Here is a 14,998-nt window from a genome sequence, read left to right as displayed (position 1 = left end):
GCTAAAAAAAAATAAAAATCAACAAGAGTGACGAAGTACTATCAAAATATTATAGAGATTATGTCAAAGCATACTGGAAAAAGAAACGCAACTACCACAATATTACATGACAATTGAAGAGCAAGAAACAAAATGTAACTACTACAATATTACATTATAATCGAAGTGCAAGAAACAACACGTTATAAAAGACGCCAAAGGACATGACTCCATTGAAACATCCTCATTTTCGTAACTTTCATCTTCTAAAGATGAGATTTCTTGACACCACCCCATAGAACTTGTTTTTTAAGCTTTGAGTTCATAAGCCAACCTTGAGTTTTATTTTAGTACTACTACTAGTTAAACAAAGACAAAAGCCGACTTGGCCCCTTTCCATTATATTATAAACTTCTAAGTATTTGCTGATATTTTATTGTTATTAGTGCTTTGCATCTATGTTAGCAATGTTTGGGCTCCATCTTGTGGGGTTCATGAAAAAGCCAGATTAACTGCATAATCATCAAAGAGCAATATAGACCGCTGAATCTCCAGCTGTCTAAATTAAAACAACTCGCCAATCTTGATCAACGAAAAAGGTTTGGAAGAATTCTATTCCTTTGCCTTTACCCATAAGAATGTTAGGTGTCTGAATAATTCAACATGTTGTAGTACTTTTTAACAATATATCTAGTGTAATTTCACAAGTAGGATTTGGAGAGAGTTGGAGAGTACCTTCGGAGGTAGAGAGACGATTTTCAATACACCCAAGGCTCAAGAAAAAGCAAGTCAAAGCAAATACTAAAGAAAGCAAAGCATGACAAAGAAAAAAACTACAATAAAATAGTGCAATAATCGACGTACAAGAGATAATAGAAAGAAAGTAAACATTGTACTTCATAGCCTGAAGGAAAAAAAGAAGACAGTTTAATGGACAGCTTGAAGCCAACAAAAAGCAAATGCCATTTACTGAATCACTACCATCTTGTTTCAGATGCTATAGATGCGTCTTTGGTGTCTGAAAGAATTCATAATAAGCAAAGAAAAATACCAACAAAATATTTTATTTCTTGTCAATGAATCTTACAAACTTTCATCACAATGAACTCCACCATATGCTAAAAGAATAAATGCACACCATAACTGATTATTATCACAAATATGAATTGCTAATGTGAAAGCTAAGAGATTATTATTTACACAATAACCATGTTACTATTCACACAGCTATCATAAGCCTACTAAAGAATTGAAAAAGCAACACCAAGAAAAGAGGGGTGTGGTTGGAAAAATATGTCACTGCAACAAAACAAACATGAATTATGGCCTGTACTCAGTTTCTAGTGTAGGTTGTGTTCGTGTTACAGCGGCAGCTGGTGCTTTTGTGCTCCCAACTTTAGTCATTTGTAATGTCTCTCCAACCTCTGCAGCCCTCTCCATTTGTTGCATTTTCTTCTTGCGTTTGTACTTGCTTGCACACACTATCAGAAGACCAAAAAGAAAAATCAAAACTAGTCCTCCTGCTACTGAACCAACAATGATCCACACTTTCGACTTGTTCTTCTTTCCCTTAAGATGAACTGCTTCTGGCGGAGGGGTAGCCATAGTTTGTGGTGGAGACACTGGAGCAGGAGAAGGAGCAATTGACTCAATAACAATAGAGAAATGCCCTTGTTGAAATGTTGTGCATTTGTTATCTGATAAAACATTGCTGAAATTCAGAACGCCTTGTAAATCAATTGAAATACACTTTGCAGATGATCCAACAGGCAATGGCTTGACATCTGAAAAACTTATCGAGATGGGCTGACCTGAAGCTTTGATATCCAACTCAGGCAAGCTAGTTGCAGACAGGTTTGATGCATCATAAGCAAGAAGACCCAATACAGGAGCCAAGTACATATAGCCAGGCAAGTTGTAATATCTCGCAGAAAAATTGCCCAAATTTTGGTAGATCAAAACAAGCCTCTCAACATAAGGCTGCTCAACGACACCAATGGGTATCTGGAACTCTTTATACATTTTAAATCCTCGATTCCTTAAGCTACCACTCCTAAGCCTCAATCCAGACACCTTAATCCCTGTCAAATTCAATGGAACTTTTGCATCATAGACAACACCTGTTCTGATCCTCGGGCGATCAAATGCAAGATAAGCATAATCCTGGAGCAATGCATCTAGCGCCCGTGCAGCCCCCATTGAAAAATCAGCTAACTGTGAGCTGCCTGGCCGTGGCAACCAAAACAGCCACATTAGAATGTGAAGCATCGAGAGACTTCCAAGAAGCCCCATCATGCTTCACAATTTCCTTAGCTCACAGTACAGATCCACAAGTCACAACAATGAAAACCCCCAAATACACCTTTTTCCTCGATAACACTGTTGTCTGTGTCAGGTATCAAGTAAAACTGTCCACTAAGGTTGGGGAAAATGTGAATGTTAGTACTTATCAAGTGATGAGTGCTCAGATCCAAACTGAACCATTTAAGGAAACTGTCACAACAAGACAACACTAGTACTTTAGTAGCATCTCAAACAGACTTCAGGTTCACACTTTCAAGTACCTTTCATAGATTTCGTTGGAGAATCTGATACTGCAAAAACAAATGTAACGGTAACAGTACAAAAGTATGCTAAAGCTAGAAGAGTTAGATACTTTCACCCGTTGAAAAGTAGATAGTTCCAAACACTTTTTAGGTAATTCTAGCTCAAAAGGATACTGAAGTAAAATCTTGATTCCCCTAAAACGCAGATTCATTCATCAATTTGCTAACTAGTTCCTAAAACCCCAAAAGAAAAATTTGCAATTTTGAATAATTTTACATGTAGATTATCTGTTATGTGGACACAAGAAAAGGGGGAAATGCAAATATTTTATTTTGTTTGAATTGAAGAAAAAAAGTTACCAGAATTGAGTTAGACACCAAGAAGCCAGCAAAAGAATAGATATAGCCTGTGAGCAAGTGCAGCAAAATGGGCCAAAAAATTCGTAGATATTACTTCAAACCCAAGTGGGCATTGTCCCAAAAATGGGAATAAATAATGTATGAATTTTGTGAAAGAAAAACAAGAAAAGGGGAAGAACAAGAGAAGAGGATATTATATGTACAGAGTGTAACAACATTGTAGAGAGAAGTAAAAAAGTGGACAAAAAGGAGATGAAGCAGTGGGCCGTGGGCCGTGGGCCGTGGGCCGTGGGCCGTGTAGAGTAATAGCTAAATTCCCTTTGTAACAAAATACTAGAAGTGCAAGGCCGTGTCAGCACGGGCCCAACAGTAGAACATGTGGATTGCAATTTTTAAATTTTAGGATTTATCTTGTCGTAGAAAACTTAAGCAGTAAAATATTTTTATTAGTATGATTGAGTTGAGGGAATCACAATTGAAACCTTTTTTAAATCTTCTTGTTGAATTTTGCGATCAGAAATATAAAGAAAGAATAGGCGTAAATCTGATGAAATAGTATAAATCAAGTATCCAGCAGATTATTGATTTTCAATATCGCAAAGATTAAGAATCATGTAAACTTACCCGATAAAGAGAATACACAACTTAGATTCGCTATTGTTTTGTTTAATTATTATTTTTAACACATGAAAAGAGTGTTGTTTTTTAATAGAGAAGGAAGAGTTGAGATTTTCTTTTCTTTATTTTATTTTAAAAACAGAGAAATGTTAATTAATATTAAGGAGTTGTAAAAAATTGAAAAAGATGGCTACACATATTTGATAGAAAATTTGCTAATGTTAAGAAAGTGCGAAGTGTTTGGTAGCAAATTTGTGATAGATACACGTTTTCTGTACCTAAATTTACTTTATTAATAGTTAAATTAGTTTGTAAAAATCTTTTGCAAATAATCTTTATACTTTTTTTCTTTAATTTCTTTAAAATATAGTAATAAAATTTACTATGTTTTATTCTTCTCACACTTTAGTACATACATTTTATCCTCTTTAAATCTCGTTATGCCATTTTACCCTCTTTAAACATCACTGTACATTAAAATTACGATTGAAGCAGCTGAAGCAGAAATCAGTCAATTTTTTTTTTTGTTAATTATTGTTATTTACAGTACTTTTTATTTCATTTTCAAATAATATATGTTGCTTTATATCTTCTTGTGTCCCGTCCCAATTTATGTGGCACTAATATAATTTTGATAGTCAATCAAATATTTTATGTTGACATATCATTTTGTTATTCTTATTTTTCAAATACGTAAATGACTCACAATAAGGAGTGATATAGTAAAATCATCGTTCGAAAGACGAAAATTTAATTTAAAACATTAAGAGTTAATTTCGCATTTTATATCTATTTTATTTTTTATTAAATATTATTTATTTTCTTAATACCTAGATGACTCATAATAATTAATTAAGAGCGATTGATTATGTTATTACTATAAAAATTAATATAATTTTATCATATCTAATAGTAATCATCGATAATTCACCGGAATAGTATATTAATTAAATACGGAATGCTATATTTGCATATGAAAAATATGATATTATTAAACATTATTGGATAGTGCATTATATTTATCTTTCACAATAATAAAATTTTACTATATATTTTTCTTTATTTCTTTTTAACTTGATACATATTGACCCAACACAAATTCTAAGAAAATATTCATTAGAAATTTATTTTATTAAATTAAATTTATTAATTTTGTATTTTAAAAATTTAAATTTAAGTTTAAATATTAGTATTTCTATATAAGAAAAAAATAATTTTAAAATTTCAATTTACTAAAATAAATAAATAAAAATATTAATTTTATATATAAAAGTCAATTAAAATAATAAAATTAATTTACTTTAAATATTTAGTTGTAATTAATTAAGATAGTTTTTTATTTTGTCATGATTTATGCTGCACCGATAAAATTTTGAGAGCTAAATAAAACTTTTATCTACTTTTCGAAAAGTATTTTAACTTGTTAATTATTCTGATTTATAATAATTTTTACATAATTATCAAATAATATATTTACTCCTTGTGTCCCAATTTCTATGGCTTCGATACAATTTTGAGAGTCAACTAAAATTTTTATATATCTTTTAAATATTTTAAGTTGTTAATTATTATGATTTGCAGTATTTTTTTTTATCTCAATTTATGTGGCATTGCTAAAATAATGAGAGTCAATAAAATTATTATATGTCTTTTAAATATTTTAAGTTATTAATTATTGTGATTTGTGGTAACAAATTAGTTTTGAACATGATAGTCAATTAAATAAATAATTTTTTTTTACTTCAAATATGTAGTTATAGTTAATTAATATAAATTAATAGGATATATTAAATATTTAAACCATTATTATGAAACAATAAAATTATTATATATTGGGGTATGATATATAATTAAGTGAGAGTATAGAGATTTTTCGGTAATTACATAAGAGGTGGTCGAAACCACCTCTTCTATATAATAGAAAATATAGGAAAAAAAATCTAAATATACCTCGTTAGATTATAATCTGCAAGTCATAGCAAGACTTCTTAGATTACAACTAATAATAAGATTATTTTTTTTTAAATAATAATAAAAAACTTAAAACAAATAAAGTTAAGAATAAACATCTTTTTATATGCTAATTAAATAAACTTTCATTTTAATAGGAGTAAGTTATTATGTGGGCTAAAATTATGGAACCTATTAATGTGCATGTTTTTTTCTATTTTTTAAATTATATTTATATTCACTTTTTAAAAAAGAAAAACAAATACTTCTTCTTTTTTCATAATTTATTCTTACTCAATCTCTATTTTAATTTCTAATTCATGAATTTGGAATTCACAATAGAATTGGTGATAGTAAATATTATATGTTAATAATTTATTTTTAATTTGTAAATTGTATACAACCTATTATTTATGTATTATTTCATACAATCAAGCTAAAATCAATTTATATGTAACAAAGTCATATTTTAAATAATTTTTTATTTTTGGGGTCTCAATTTATGAAATTGATATATACGATTCTATATAAATGATATATCTTATAACTGTTTCTAGTGTATGAAAATGGTACATAGTATGATATCCACGAATTATTTTAATAAATTTTATTAAATTCATTTTATACTCTTGTCATACTTAAGATTTTTTTTTTTAGGGGGAGGCTCAATGTATGGAGTTGACATTAAAATTGGTACTGATGAATTTTCGTATATGTCATATTTGTATGAAATGAGTTTATGAATGTGACAATTGATACGAAAAAATGGTGTTGTATATTACATAACTTTCTTAGTGCATGTAATGGATATTTAATGAAAATTTATCACTGTACATATTGAAAATAAACTAACCGATAATTGTTTGGTATCAAATAACTTTTTGTTGCAATAAAAAGATAATCTGTATTAGCCATGGTTGATCTTGGTGTTGATTCACTGTATTAATTTTGCTTTCTGCAATCAGTATAGTTCAATAGTTATACAAAAATATAGTTACAACTTGCAATAAACAATCTAAAAATAAATATAAATATAATTTTCACAAATAATAAAACTAAATCTATTAACTGGGTCGGGATTTTAATTGATAAAGTGTTACATTTCTTTACAATGTTGTACTTCCCCGTTTTTCATTTTTCTATGGAATACTTTATTTGACAAAGTTAATTCTCAAAGTATGTGTCATATTTAGAAAAAAAAAAGATCAGAAAAGATTTTTTTTTTTAAATAGCTTTATTTTATTATTATTTATTGAAAGTTACTGTTGTGATAAAAAGATGAAATCTATGCATAATGAAAGAAGAATTGAAGGAATAATGTGTATCAATGTAGAAATATTTTACCAAATTTTACTTCTTAATTTAAGAACAAATTTTGTTACTTTACTTATAAAGTTAAAAAAAGTATAAATAAAGATAACTATTGAAACCAAAGTTTATTCTTAACATAATTATCAATAGAGTTAATGATGAGAGATAGAATATTAAAGACTAAAAAATAGGAGATAATAACAAACACTTATTTTTTTAAAAAAATATTATTTCTAAAGAATTGTTATTACTTGTAATTAAATTTTTAATTCAATAATTATGTAAAAGTATTGCTATAACTTGCAATAAACAATCTAATAACTATATATAAGATAATTTTCACAATACAATAATAAATCATTTATACAGAGAGTGCAGACAATCAAAATGCAGTGTGAGCTGTCAAGTGTCAACTCTTAACAAAAATGATTTATAAGTACACTTTGTGTCACTAAACTAAGAATGATCTTGGTAACTAAATTTTCTGATGATTGAGAGGAGTATCTGGTTGTAGTAATATTTTATTTCCAATTAAATGCCTGTACTAATTATTATGGCGTATTTTTCATTATATATATAGAGAGAAAAAAACCTTCTCAACTTATCTGCTCAACTTACTTTTACCACTCTAACTTTAACTTATAATTATTTACTCCTCTTAGTAACTTTCAAGTGAACTAAATACACTCTTAAAATCATAATCTTAGTCTCACACCGGAGAATGCACTACACACGCACCATGTCATTGTCAAATCAGTGTCATGTCATTGCCACATAAGAAATTATACATTAAAAAAAAAAGAATCCCACACACATACTATTTTTATACTATATTTTTTCTAAAAAGTATAAAAAATATGGAAAGAAGTATCAATTACCCCTGAACTTATCACGTTTTATTCATGGTACACCTGAAATTTGACTAGTCCTAAGTAGCCTCAAATTTGTTCTTTTAATACGTCGTGTGACTCTTTTCAGCTGAAAGACCAGAACATGTAAAACACGTGCGTACACGTAAAAAAAATGCTTACGTGTCTGTCCACGTGAATAAATACCATTCATTTTCCTTAGATTGAACATATATTAAAAAATAACTCACTTCTATCCTTAATTATCCGATTTCTCTTTAAAAAATTATATTTTTCAATTTTCCTCTACTGCAAAATAGTGAAAGGTTGAATTTTCGTCGATCGAGTAAGTTATTATTTGAAAAAATTATATTTTTTTGTGTGTTAAAAATATGAAATTATTTTTTTCGATTAATGTTTCATAGTAGTTTTTTATTAGTGTTTCGATTAGAATTTTGAGATTTTGAGGAGAGTTACATGCATAAATACGTTTCTTGTTATAATTAATTGAGTAAGAAATTGCAATTTAAGTTGGGGGTGTACAAAAATTGAACCGATAAAAATGTTATTGATTTATCGTTATTGGGTTAACGATTTTTTAATGATTTTATAAAAAAAAATTATTGAATTATTGATTCGAGATTGATTTTTTTTTTACTGGGTTATTGGGTAAACCGATAATCCAATGACTTTATGCTAAATTATTATATATATATATATATATATATATATATAATAATTTAGTTGCAACCAAAATCCTACTTATATATTTATATATAACCGATAAAAAAATACTTATAAAATGGAAAAAGTAGTAACAAACATGAAATGGTTATCCGACTATGAAATTTTCACAATTGGAGGATACTCACATACACGAACAAGTCTCCTATTATAATTTATGGAGTTAGAAATACGTAGATAGAGTAGAAGCAATAGAATGAATTTTTTTTAAGATTGGAAGTTAAATAGGAAGAGGGATAATTGAATTTTTTGAAAAAATTAAAGGAAAATGATGTTTTTTTTATTTTTTAACCATTGAAAATGCTGATTTGGTTAAAAAATGACTCCATCACGCGCGTGATGGAGTATGAAACCAAATATTTTTTTATGTCAGCAAAAAAAGGTCACTCGATGTAGTAAAAGAACAAGTTCGGGGAGCACTTAGGACTAGTCAAAGTTCAGGTGTAGCATGAATATAACGTGACAAGTTCAAGGGGGTAATCGATACTTCTCTCAAAATATATATATATATATATATATATATATATATATATATATGTATGTATGTATGTATATATAAGAACATCCAGCCAAGAAGCTCAGACTTTCCGATGAATTTTCGCTGAAAAACGTCATTACCATCAATTTCTCCACCTCAAACTCGCCTAAAATCGAAGACCAAACCCAACCCCCATAAAAAAATACCATAAATTAGTGACCAAAAATTCAATCCACCTGATAAATTCAATCAAATCAATGCCAAATTCTCTAAAATCAACAACCAAATATTCAAATCATGTCGATTTTTTAATTTTCAAATTCAATGTCATTTTTTTTTATTGATCTAAGGGGTTGAAGAAGAAAAAATTAGAGGTGGGGTGGCAGGTTTGATAATTGGAGGAAAAATTGGGGTTAGAGTTGGGGGGGCTGGTGATGGTGGATTTGGTAGTTAAAGGAGGAGTGGGATGGGGGTTTGCAGGTTCGGTTAGGAGAATTATGGTGGGGGTGGGATGAGGTAGGGGTTAGAAGAAGTAGAAGGGAAGTTTTTTTTTTTTTTCTATTACGTCAATATTAAAGTTGAAATTAATTCACTTTAAAGATGTTATGGAGATAAATAAATGAAAGTTAAGTATAAATGTTAAAATAAATTGAGCGGACATGTTTAGGAGTAAAAAGATATCTTTCTCTCTCTATATTTTAGTACTAGTATGTGTGTGGACACACTAGTACTACTAGTTTAAGGCTTTAAATTATTGGCATAATTCATTTACACACTTTAACACAAGATCTATATCTTTTGAACATTTCAATCTTAACAAATCTGTATTTCATTTGACATAAGTTGATAATTTTAAAAAAAAAAAATTACATGTAATGCGAATATTTTAAAAAAATTGGATCAATGAAATAATGACATGTAGTAATCAAATTCAAATGATCCAAAAAGAAAATCATGGAAACAAAAACTTTTTTTTTTAAAGTAACCTAAACACGGCCTCCCCCTTCTCCATCGAACCCAACTGCCCCCTCCACGGACGACGGCGCCATATTTGTAGATTAAATGTGTACATTAATCTTTTTTCAATTTGGAAAGCAATCAGTGTACAAAATAGTAGAAAATCAAGAATTTTTATACCCGCCTACAAATCTCGTTTCCAGTCCACATTCGTTCTTCCTACTGGATATATTGAAGTCTTGTAGAGAAATTTAGTTGACAACATAATATCACCCATAAGTCAGTAGATGTCGTAACCATATAAAAAGTTTCTAAAATCATCTCCCTTTCCTAAGATAGTTTCTCATTTTAATCTGTTATGAGGTTAAGGACACACGAATAAATTTAACTGATTAATTTGTTTAGAAGGTAAATATTTTTATAAATGAACATTGTGAAAGCGATAATGCAATAAAATAAGCAAAGGAAGTAGTATAGTGCTTATGTTCTTGTCGTTTTAGCTTTAGATGGAGACAATAAAGTTTGCTTAATGTAAACCAAAAAGGCGATCCATTATAATCAAGTAAAATTACTATTTATAACACCAAGGTCAATACATCAGCCAATAGGAGAGAGCTTCACTCGAACCTTAAAATACTAAGCTAAATGGGAATGATTCACTTGGGAATACTCTTATGTGTGCCGGTTAATACTCCTTTTTTATAATAGGAAAAAATTATCGTTTCCACCCTAAATTATATTCGAAAAGTTCACACTTAAACTATCAAAGTGATATATTACACACTTAAACTATATAAAAGTGATATTTTTTACACCCTAAATCTGACGTGAAAAAAACATAATTATTTAAATAACAAAAAGCACGTCTAAATTAAAAATTAATGCAAAAATAAATAAATTAAAATACTCTCTTTCTATTTCCCAACAACCATCTCCCCTCCCCCACCCCCAAATCATCATCTTCTTTATCACCCCCAACCCCAAATCGTCATCTTCTTCATCTCTCCCACCCCAAACTCCAACCCACCCCAACCAATATATCTTCTTCATTACCCCCACCCCCAAACTCCAACCCCGACCCCAAATAACGCAATTTCTTCACCCCCCATCCTTCACCCCTACCGAATCAAAGTAGATTTCACCCATCCTCAACTCGGCCGTGGACCATCAGGTCTATGTAACACTTCCATCACAGACTTATAACCGCCACAACATCATCACCCTCATTCCATCTTCTTGACCTATAGCACCACCCTTGTTCCATCATAGATAACCACGCGAAACACCCAAATGGAACCACCACAGCTGCTACTCTAAGCTTCAATCACCAAACGTCTCCCTCTTTAATGTCGGAGTTCTAGCAGCGATGGTTGCATATGTCATTTGTATCTTTGACAATATAATTTTAAATTTTAATATTTTTGGTAGTTTTGTTCCACATATCTCTTTCTTCATTCTAAAAGGAAAAATTTCTTGCCTTTTTCTCACCAAAAATCAACAAAGAAGAAGAGAATTTTTTTTTTTTAAGAAAAGACGATATGTTACGGATGAAGTACATGGTTAGAAGAACTTGATTGTTATGGTAATTTTATTAGTGGGATAAAGTTTATGGTGGTGAATATGGTGTTCATGACCTCATAACAATGGAGGTTTTGGACGTTGACCTCGTAACAATGGAGGTTTTGGACATTAAAGAAAAAGAAAAAAAAATTAAATTAAAAAGAAAAAAGAAAAACTTATGAAAATAATAAATTTATTATTTTTTTCGTATTATGCTGACGTGGCAGGCGCGTGTGCAACACCACACCACATGCAAGTGGTATAGTGCTTGACAGGGTGTAAAAAAATATCACTTTTATATAGTTTAGGTGTGTAATAGGTCACTATGATAGTTTAGGTATTACCTAGACTTTTCGAGTATAGTTTAGGGTGGAAACGATGACTTTTTTCTTTTTAATATAAAGGATCTCATTTTGATATATCTAGGGTTGGTATCTGTTTTTTAATTTGTCCTCGTATTTGTGTCTTCGAGCAACGGGTTTTAATCATTCTTTTTTCTATCTTCAAGCCATGACCTCCTCCTTATTTCCTGATAATAACCATCCTATTGTTCCAATACTGAAGTGGGGTCAATCTAATGACAGAGCTATGTACAATCGTGGGGTACCATGGCACCCGATCATCTCGGTCAAAACTTGGCGTATATGTGTGTTATGTGTACTTAACAAGGTATAGATATTAACCATTACACTCGTAAGCTCAAGTGAGAGTGTGGTGCCATTGACACTGCAGTAATTAGGAATCAAACCTTACACTTTCTTGAAGACAAGACTGGATAAAGCCAATGAGCTCATTGTGTGCAAAATTGATGTGTAGCTTACTTATACTCACCTTTGTAATATTGATTTCACTTGAATAAATCGCTATGTACTTATTGTTTAAAGCGGTGTGACACCCAAAAGTTCTGAATCCTAGATCGCTCTCTGGTACTGATCTAATCATTGGACCAATGTAGTCTTCATAGATACTTCTCCTCGACTCTCTATGCCAAATCATCTTCTAGCTTCAACCTGAAGCCAATTGTTCAATTTGCATACAACTATGTGCATAAGTCTATGAAGCCACTTTTCCACTTTGCAACAACCATGTGCATAATAAATCATTTCACCCTAATGTAGATAGTTTCCCCACTATTCAAATATGGAAAAGGGCCTAAAATTCCCTTCAATAATGTAAAATGGAGCAAAAATGCCCTCTGTCTACCTATTCTGTCTATCTATTGGGACTAAAGTGCCCTTCCCATCTACCTATTAGAGTTGTTTTGTCCTTTTATTTAACAGATCCCAATTTATTAATGACGTATCTTTTTTTATTGACCAACTAATAATTAATTAAAATAGCTAATCTCCTCTAAAATCCTAACCAGTCTAAATCGAATAACCCGATTCTCTAGTAACTTACTCTACCCAAATCGAATAACCTTATAAAAAATGTATGTCAATTGTCACGATACGAGACTACCCCTAGTCGTAATACAGTGCTTAAGGCCACAAGTAAGCCCAAGCTAACCCATGATCTGATATCTATTGTGAGCATTGAATAAAATTATAATAACACATCATATGCGAAAGCTAAACTGATGAGAAATTCTGTTAAGATGTAATACCGAAATAATAGTCAACATGTTTGAACTGCTGATAAAATTAAAAACCAATTTGACTATTTGAAAGCCTCTAAAACATAAGGAGTTGATGGGACAAACCCCCAACTAACTTCGACTGACTAAAATAAATGAAGTACTGGAAATAACTGTAAATAACTTGTCCTTGATGGATGAGGATTTACCATAACTGTTGCTGAGTAGTACTGAACTGACTAAGGGCGATCGGGAAACTGAGCGTCCAAATCTATGTTATTGTTGACACCTAATTTTTGCCCTCCACAGCCAAGTTTAATTTCAAGCTTCTTCGGTTTTTAATAAAATCAAAACATCTATTTCGTCTGTATAGAAACTTTTCAAAAAAAAAAAATTTCATCTGGGCAAGTTTGTCATTTTTAGTGACGATTATACATTATCATATTCAATTATATGAAATTATGTGATTTTGTTACTTAAATAACTATTTTACAGAATATCGGATTTTAATCAAGGATTATTTTGAAAATAAATTCAAATGGTTGAAATCTTGATTTAAATATGATTTGTTATGAAAAATAATCTATTTGGAGAAATATTTATTCAACTTTATCGAATCAAGAAGCTCAAGATTAAACAAGGTGTTAATTCATATCGAATTTCGATTCGATTTAGTCAATTTATTAAATTTGACTCTAATTGAAATCAAATTGGCCCTAACTGTGATGTAATTAACCGATGAGATATTCAATTTGGTAGAGTTTAAATAAGTTGCCTAAATTATAATCTTAATTCTCGATTACCTTTTCTTAAGTGGGATTATTTTAATCCAATTAGATTTAATTGGGTTATTAAATAACCTCAACATAACCTAATCAAAACCAAAATCAGCCCATTCCTTTCATTAATTAATCCAATAACCCAATGGTCCAAACCCGTACCCACTACGCCCAACAAATCCTTCATAACCCATCCCAATCCCCTTATCTCCTCTCTCAACCTTGATCTAATCTCTTCCCACAACAAAACGATGATGCCAACTCTAAAAATCCGAACGGGACCCAATTGCATCAACTTCAATAACTCGACCTATCTTTGACCCCCACTCCAGCTCAACCCGTACCACGATAGCCTGATTCCAAATCGTGACAACAACTAACCCGTCTTTTTTACTTTGCGGATCCATACGAGAATGCTCGAGAATCTTCTAAAAAGAGGGTGAGGTGTCACCCCCAATGGATCAATTCCATAAATTTCGGGATACTAGTACGATCTTGTACAATACTTGGCCAATTTCCACTGTTTTTGGGGAAAATTCCATTTTTCCTAAATCTTATTGGTCCACCGATTCCAAAAGGGGTACGAATTGAGGACAAAAACAGGGCTGTGGGGGGAAATTTTTAAAGGCCAATTTCAAAATTTCTTTTTGAATTCCTAATTTACCCTGATATGTCTTTCTATATATAGCTTCTTGTAGAGCTAAGAGAGGGATTTTTTTTCGTGGTCACTGTTTTAGGCTCTTAGGTTGAAAAATTTTGAGGGTAAAAAGTTAGGGTTCGAGAATTAGGGCGGAAAATTCTAGGGGTTCTTCTCTCTTCTTTTTGGGTTAGGTTCGAGATTGGGGTGAAAAAATTCTAGAGTTGGAATTATTGGGTGGTGAAAAACTTCTGAGAAAGTTAGGTTGGAAGAAATTTTTTGGTTCAAGAGAAAAGGGGTTTCGAGAAAGAACAAACTTTTGTTCGACAAAGACTTTAGGAAACAACATTTGATTTAGTCGAAATTTACATAGCGGTGTTAGTTCTTCGACGGTGATGGTGGAATCTGACGTCAGTTCGTTGCTCCGTTTTGCTGCCTCGAAGGAGGTAAACCTACTCTTGTCCCTTTAATCATTTTCTTCTTCATCCTTGTTTCTCTGTAATAATGTTGGTTCATTGGAGTGATGGATATGAGGTATTATGGAGGATGTGTGGTTGTTTTAATGATGAGCGTAATGTCTGTTATGAAGGTTGTATAGTCTGTTTGAATGGTGGGAAACTCTGTTGTATGGTTATTTTTCTTAAGTGCTGAATTC

General features: G+C 30.8%; 1 protein-coding gene across 2 annotated transcripts; it reads right to left on the bottom strand.

Moving 5' to 3' along the window:
• Positions 1-1,027: 1,027 nt before the first annotated feature.
• Positions 1,028-3,108, bottom strand: LOC107845845. 2 transcript variants are annotated; one of them, XM_016690342.2, is made up of 2 exons: positions 2,886-3,108; positions 1,028-2,573 (listed from the first exon to the last, which is right to left on the bottom strand). In XM_016690342.2, exon 2 carries the CDS (start codon positions 2,272-2,274, stop codon positions 1,300-1,302), a length of 975 nt encoding a protein of 324 aa, XP_016545828.2. In that variant the 5' UTR covers positions 2,275-2,573; positions 2,886-3,108; the 3' UTR covers positions 1,028-1,299. The 2 variants fall into 2 exon arrangements, with proteins under 2 accessions (XP_016545828.2, XP_047254132.1); XM_047398176.1 differs by having other exon boundaries at positions 1,028-2,759; positions 2,886-3,106.
• Positions 3,109-14,998: the final 11,890 nt, after the last annotated feature.

This window comes from Capsicum annuum, chromosome 10 (genome assembly GCF_002878395.1).
Source record: "Capsicum annuum cultivar UCD-10X-F1 chromosome 10, UCD10Xv1.1, whole genome shotgun sequence".
NCBI classification, from domain to species: Eukaryota; Viridiplantae; Streptophyta; class Magnoliopsida; order Solanales; family Solanaceae; genus Capsicum; species Capsicum annuum.
Note: the sequence above shows the minus strand (reverse complement) of the source record. Positions and strands in the feature narration are given on the sequence as shown.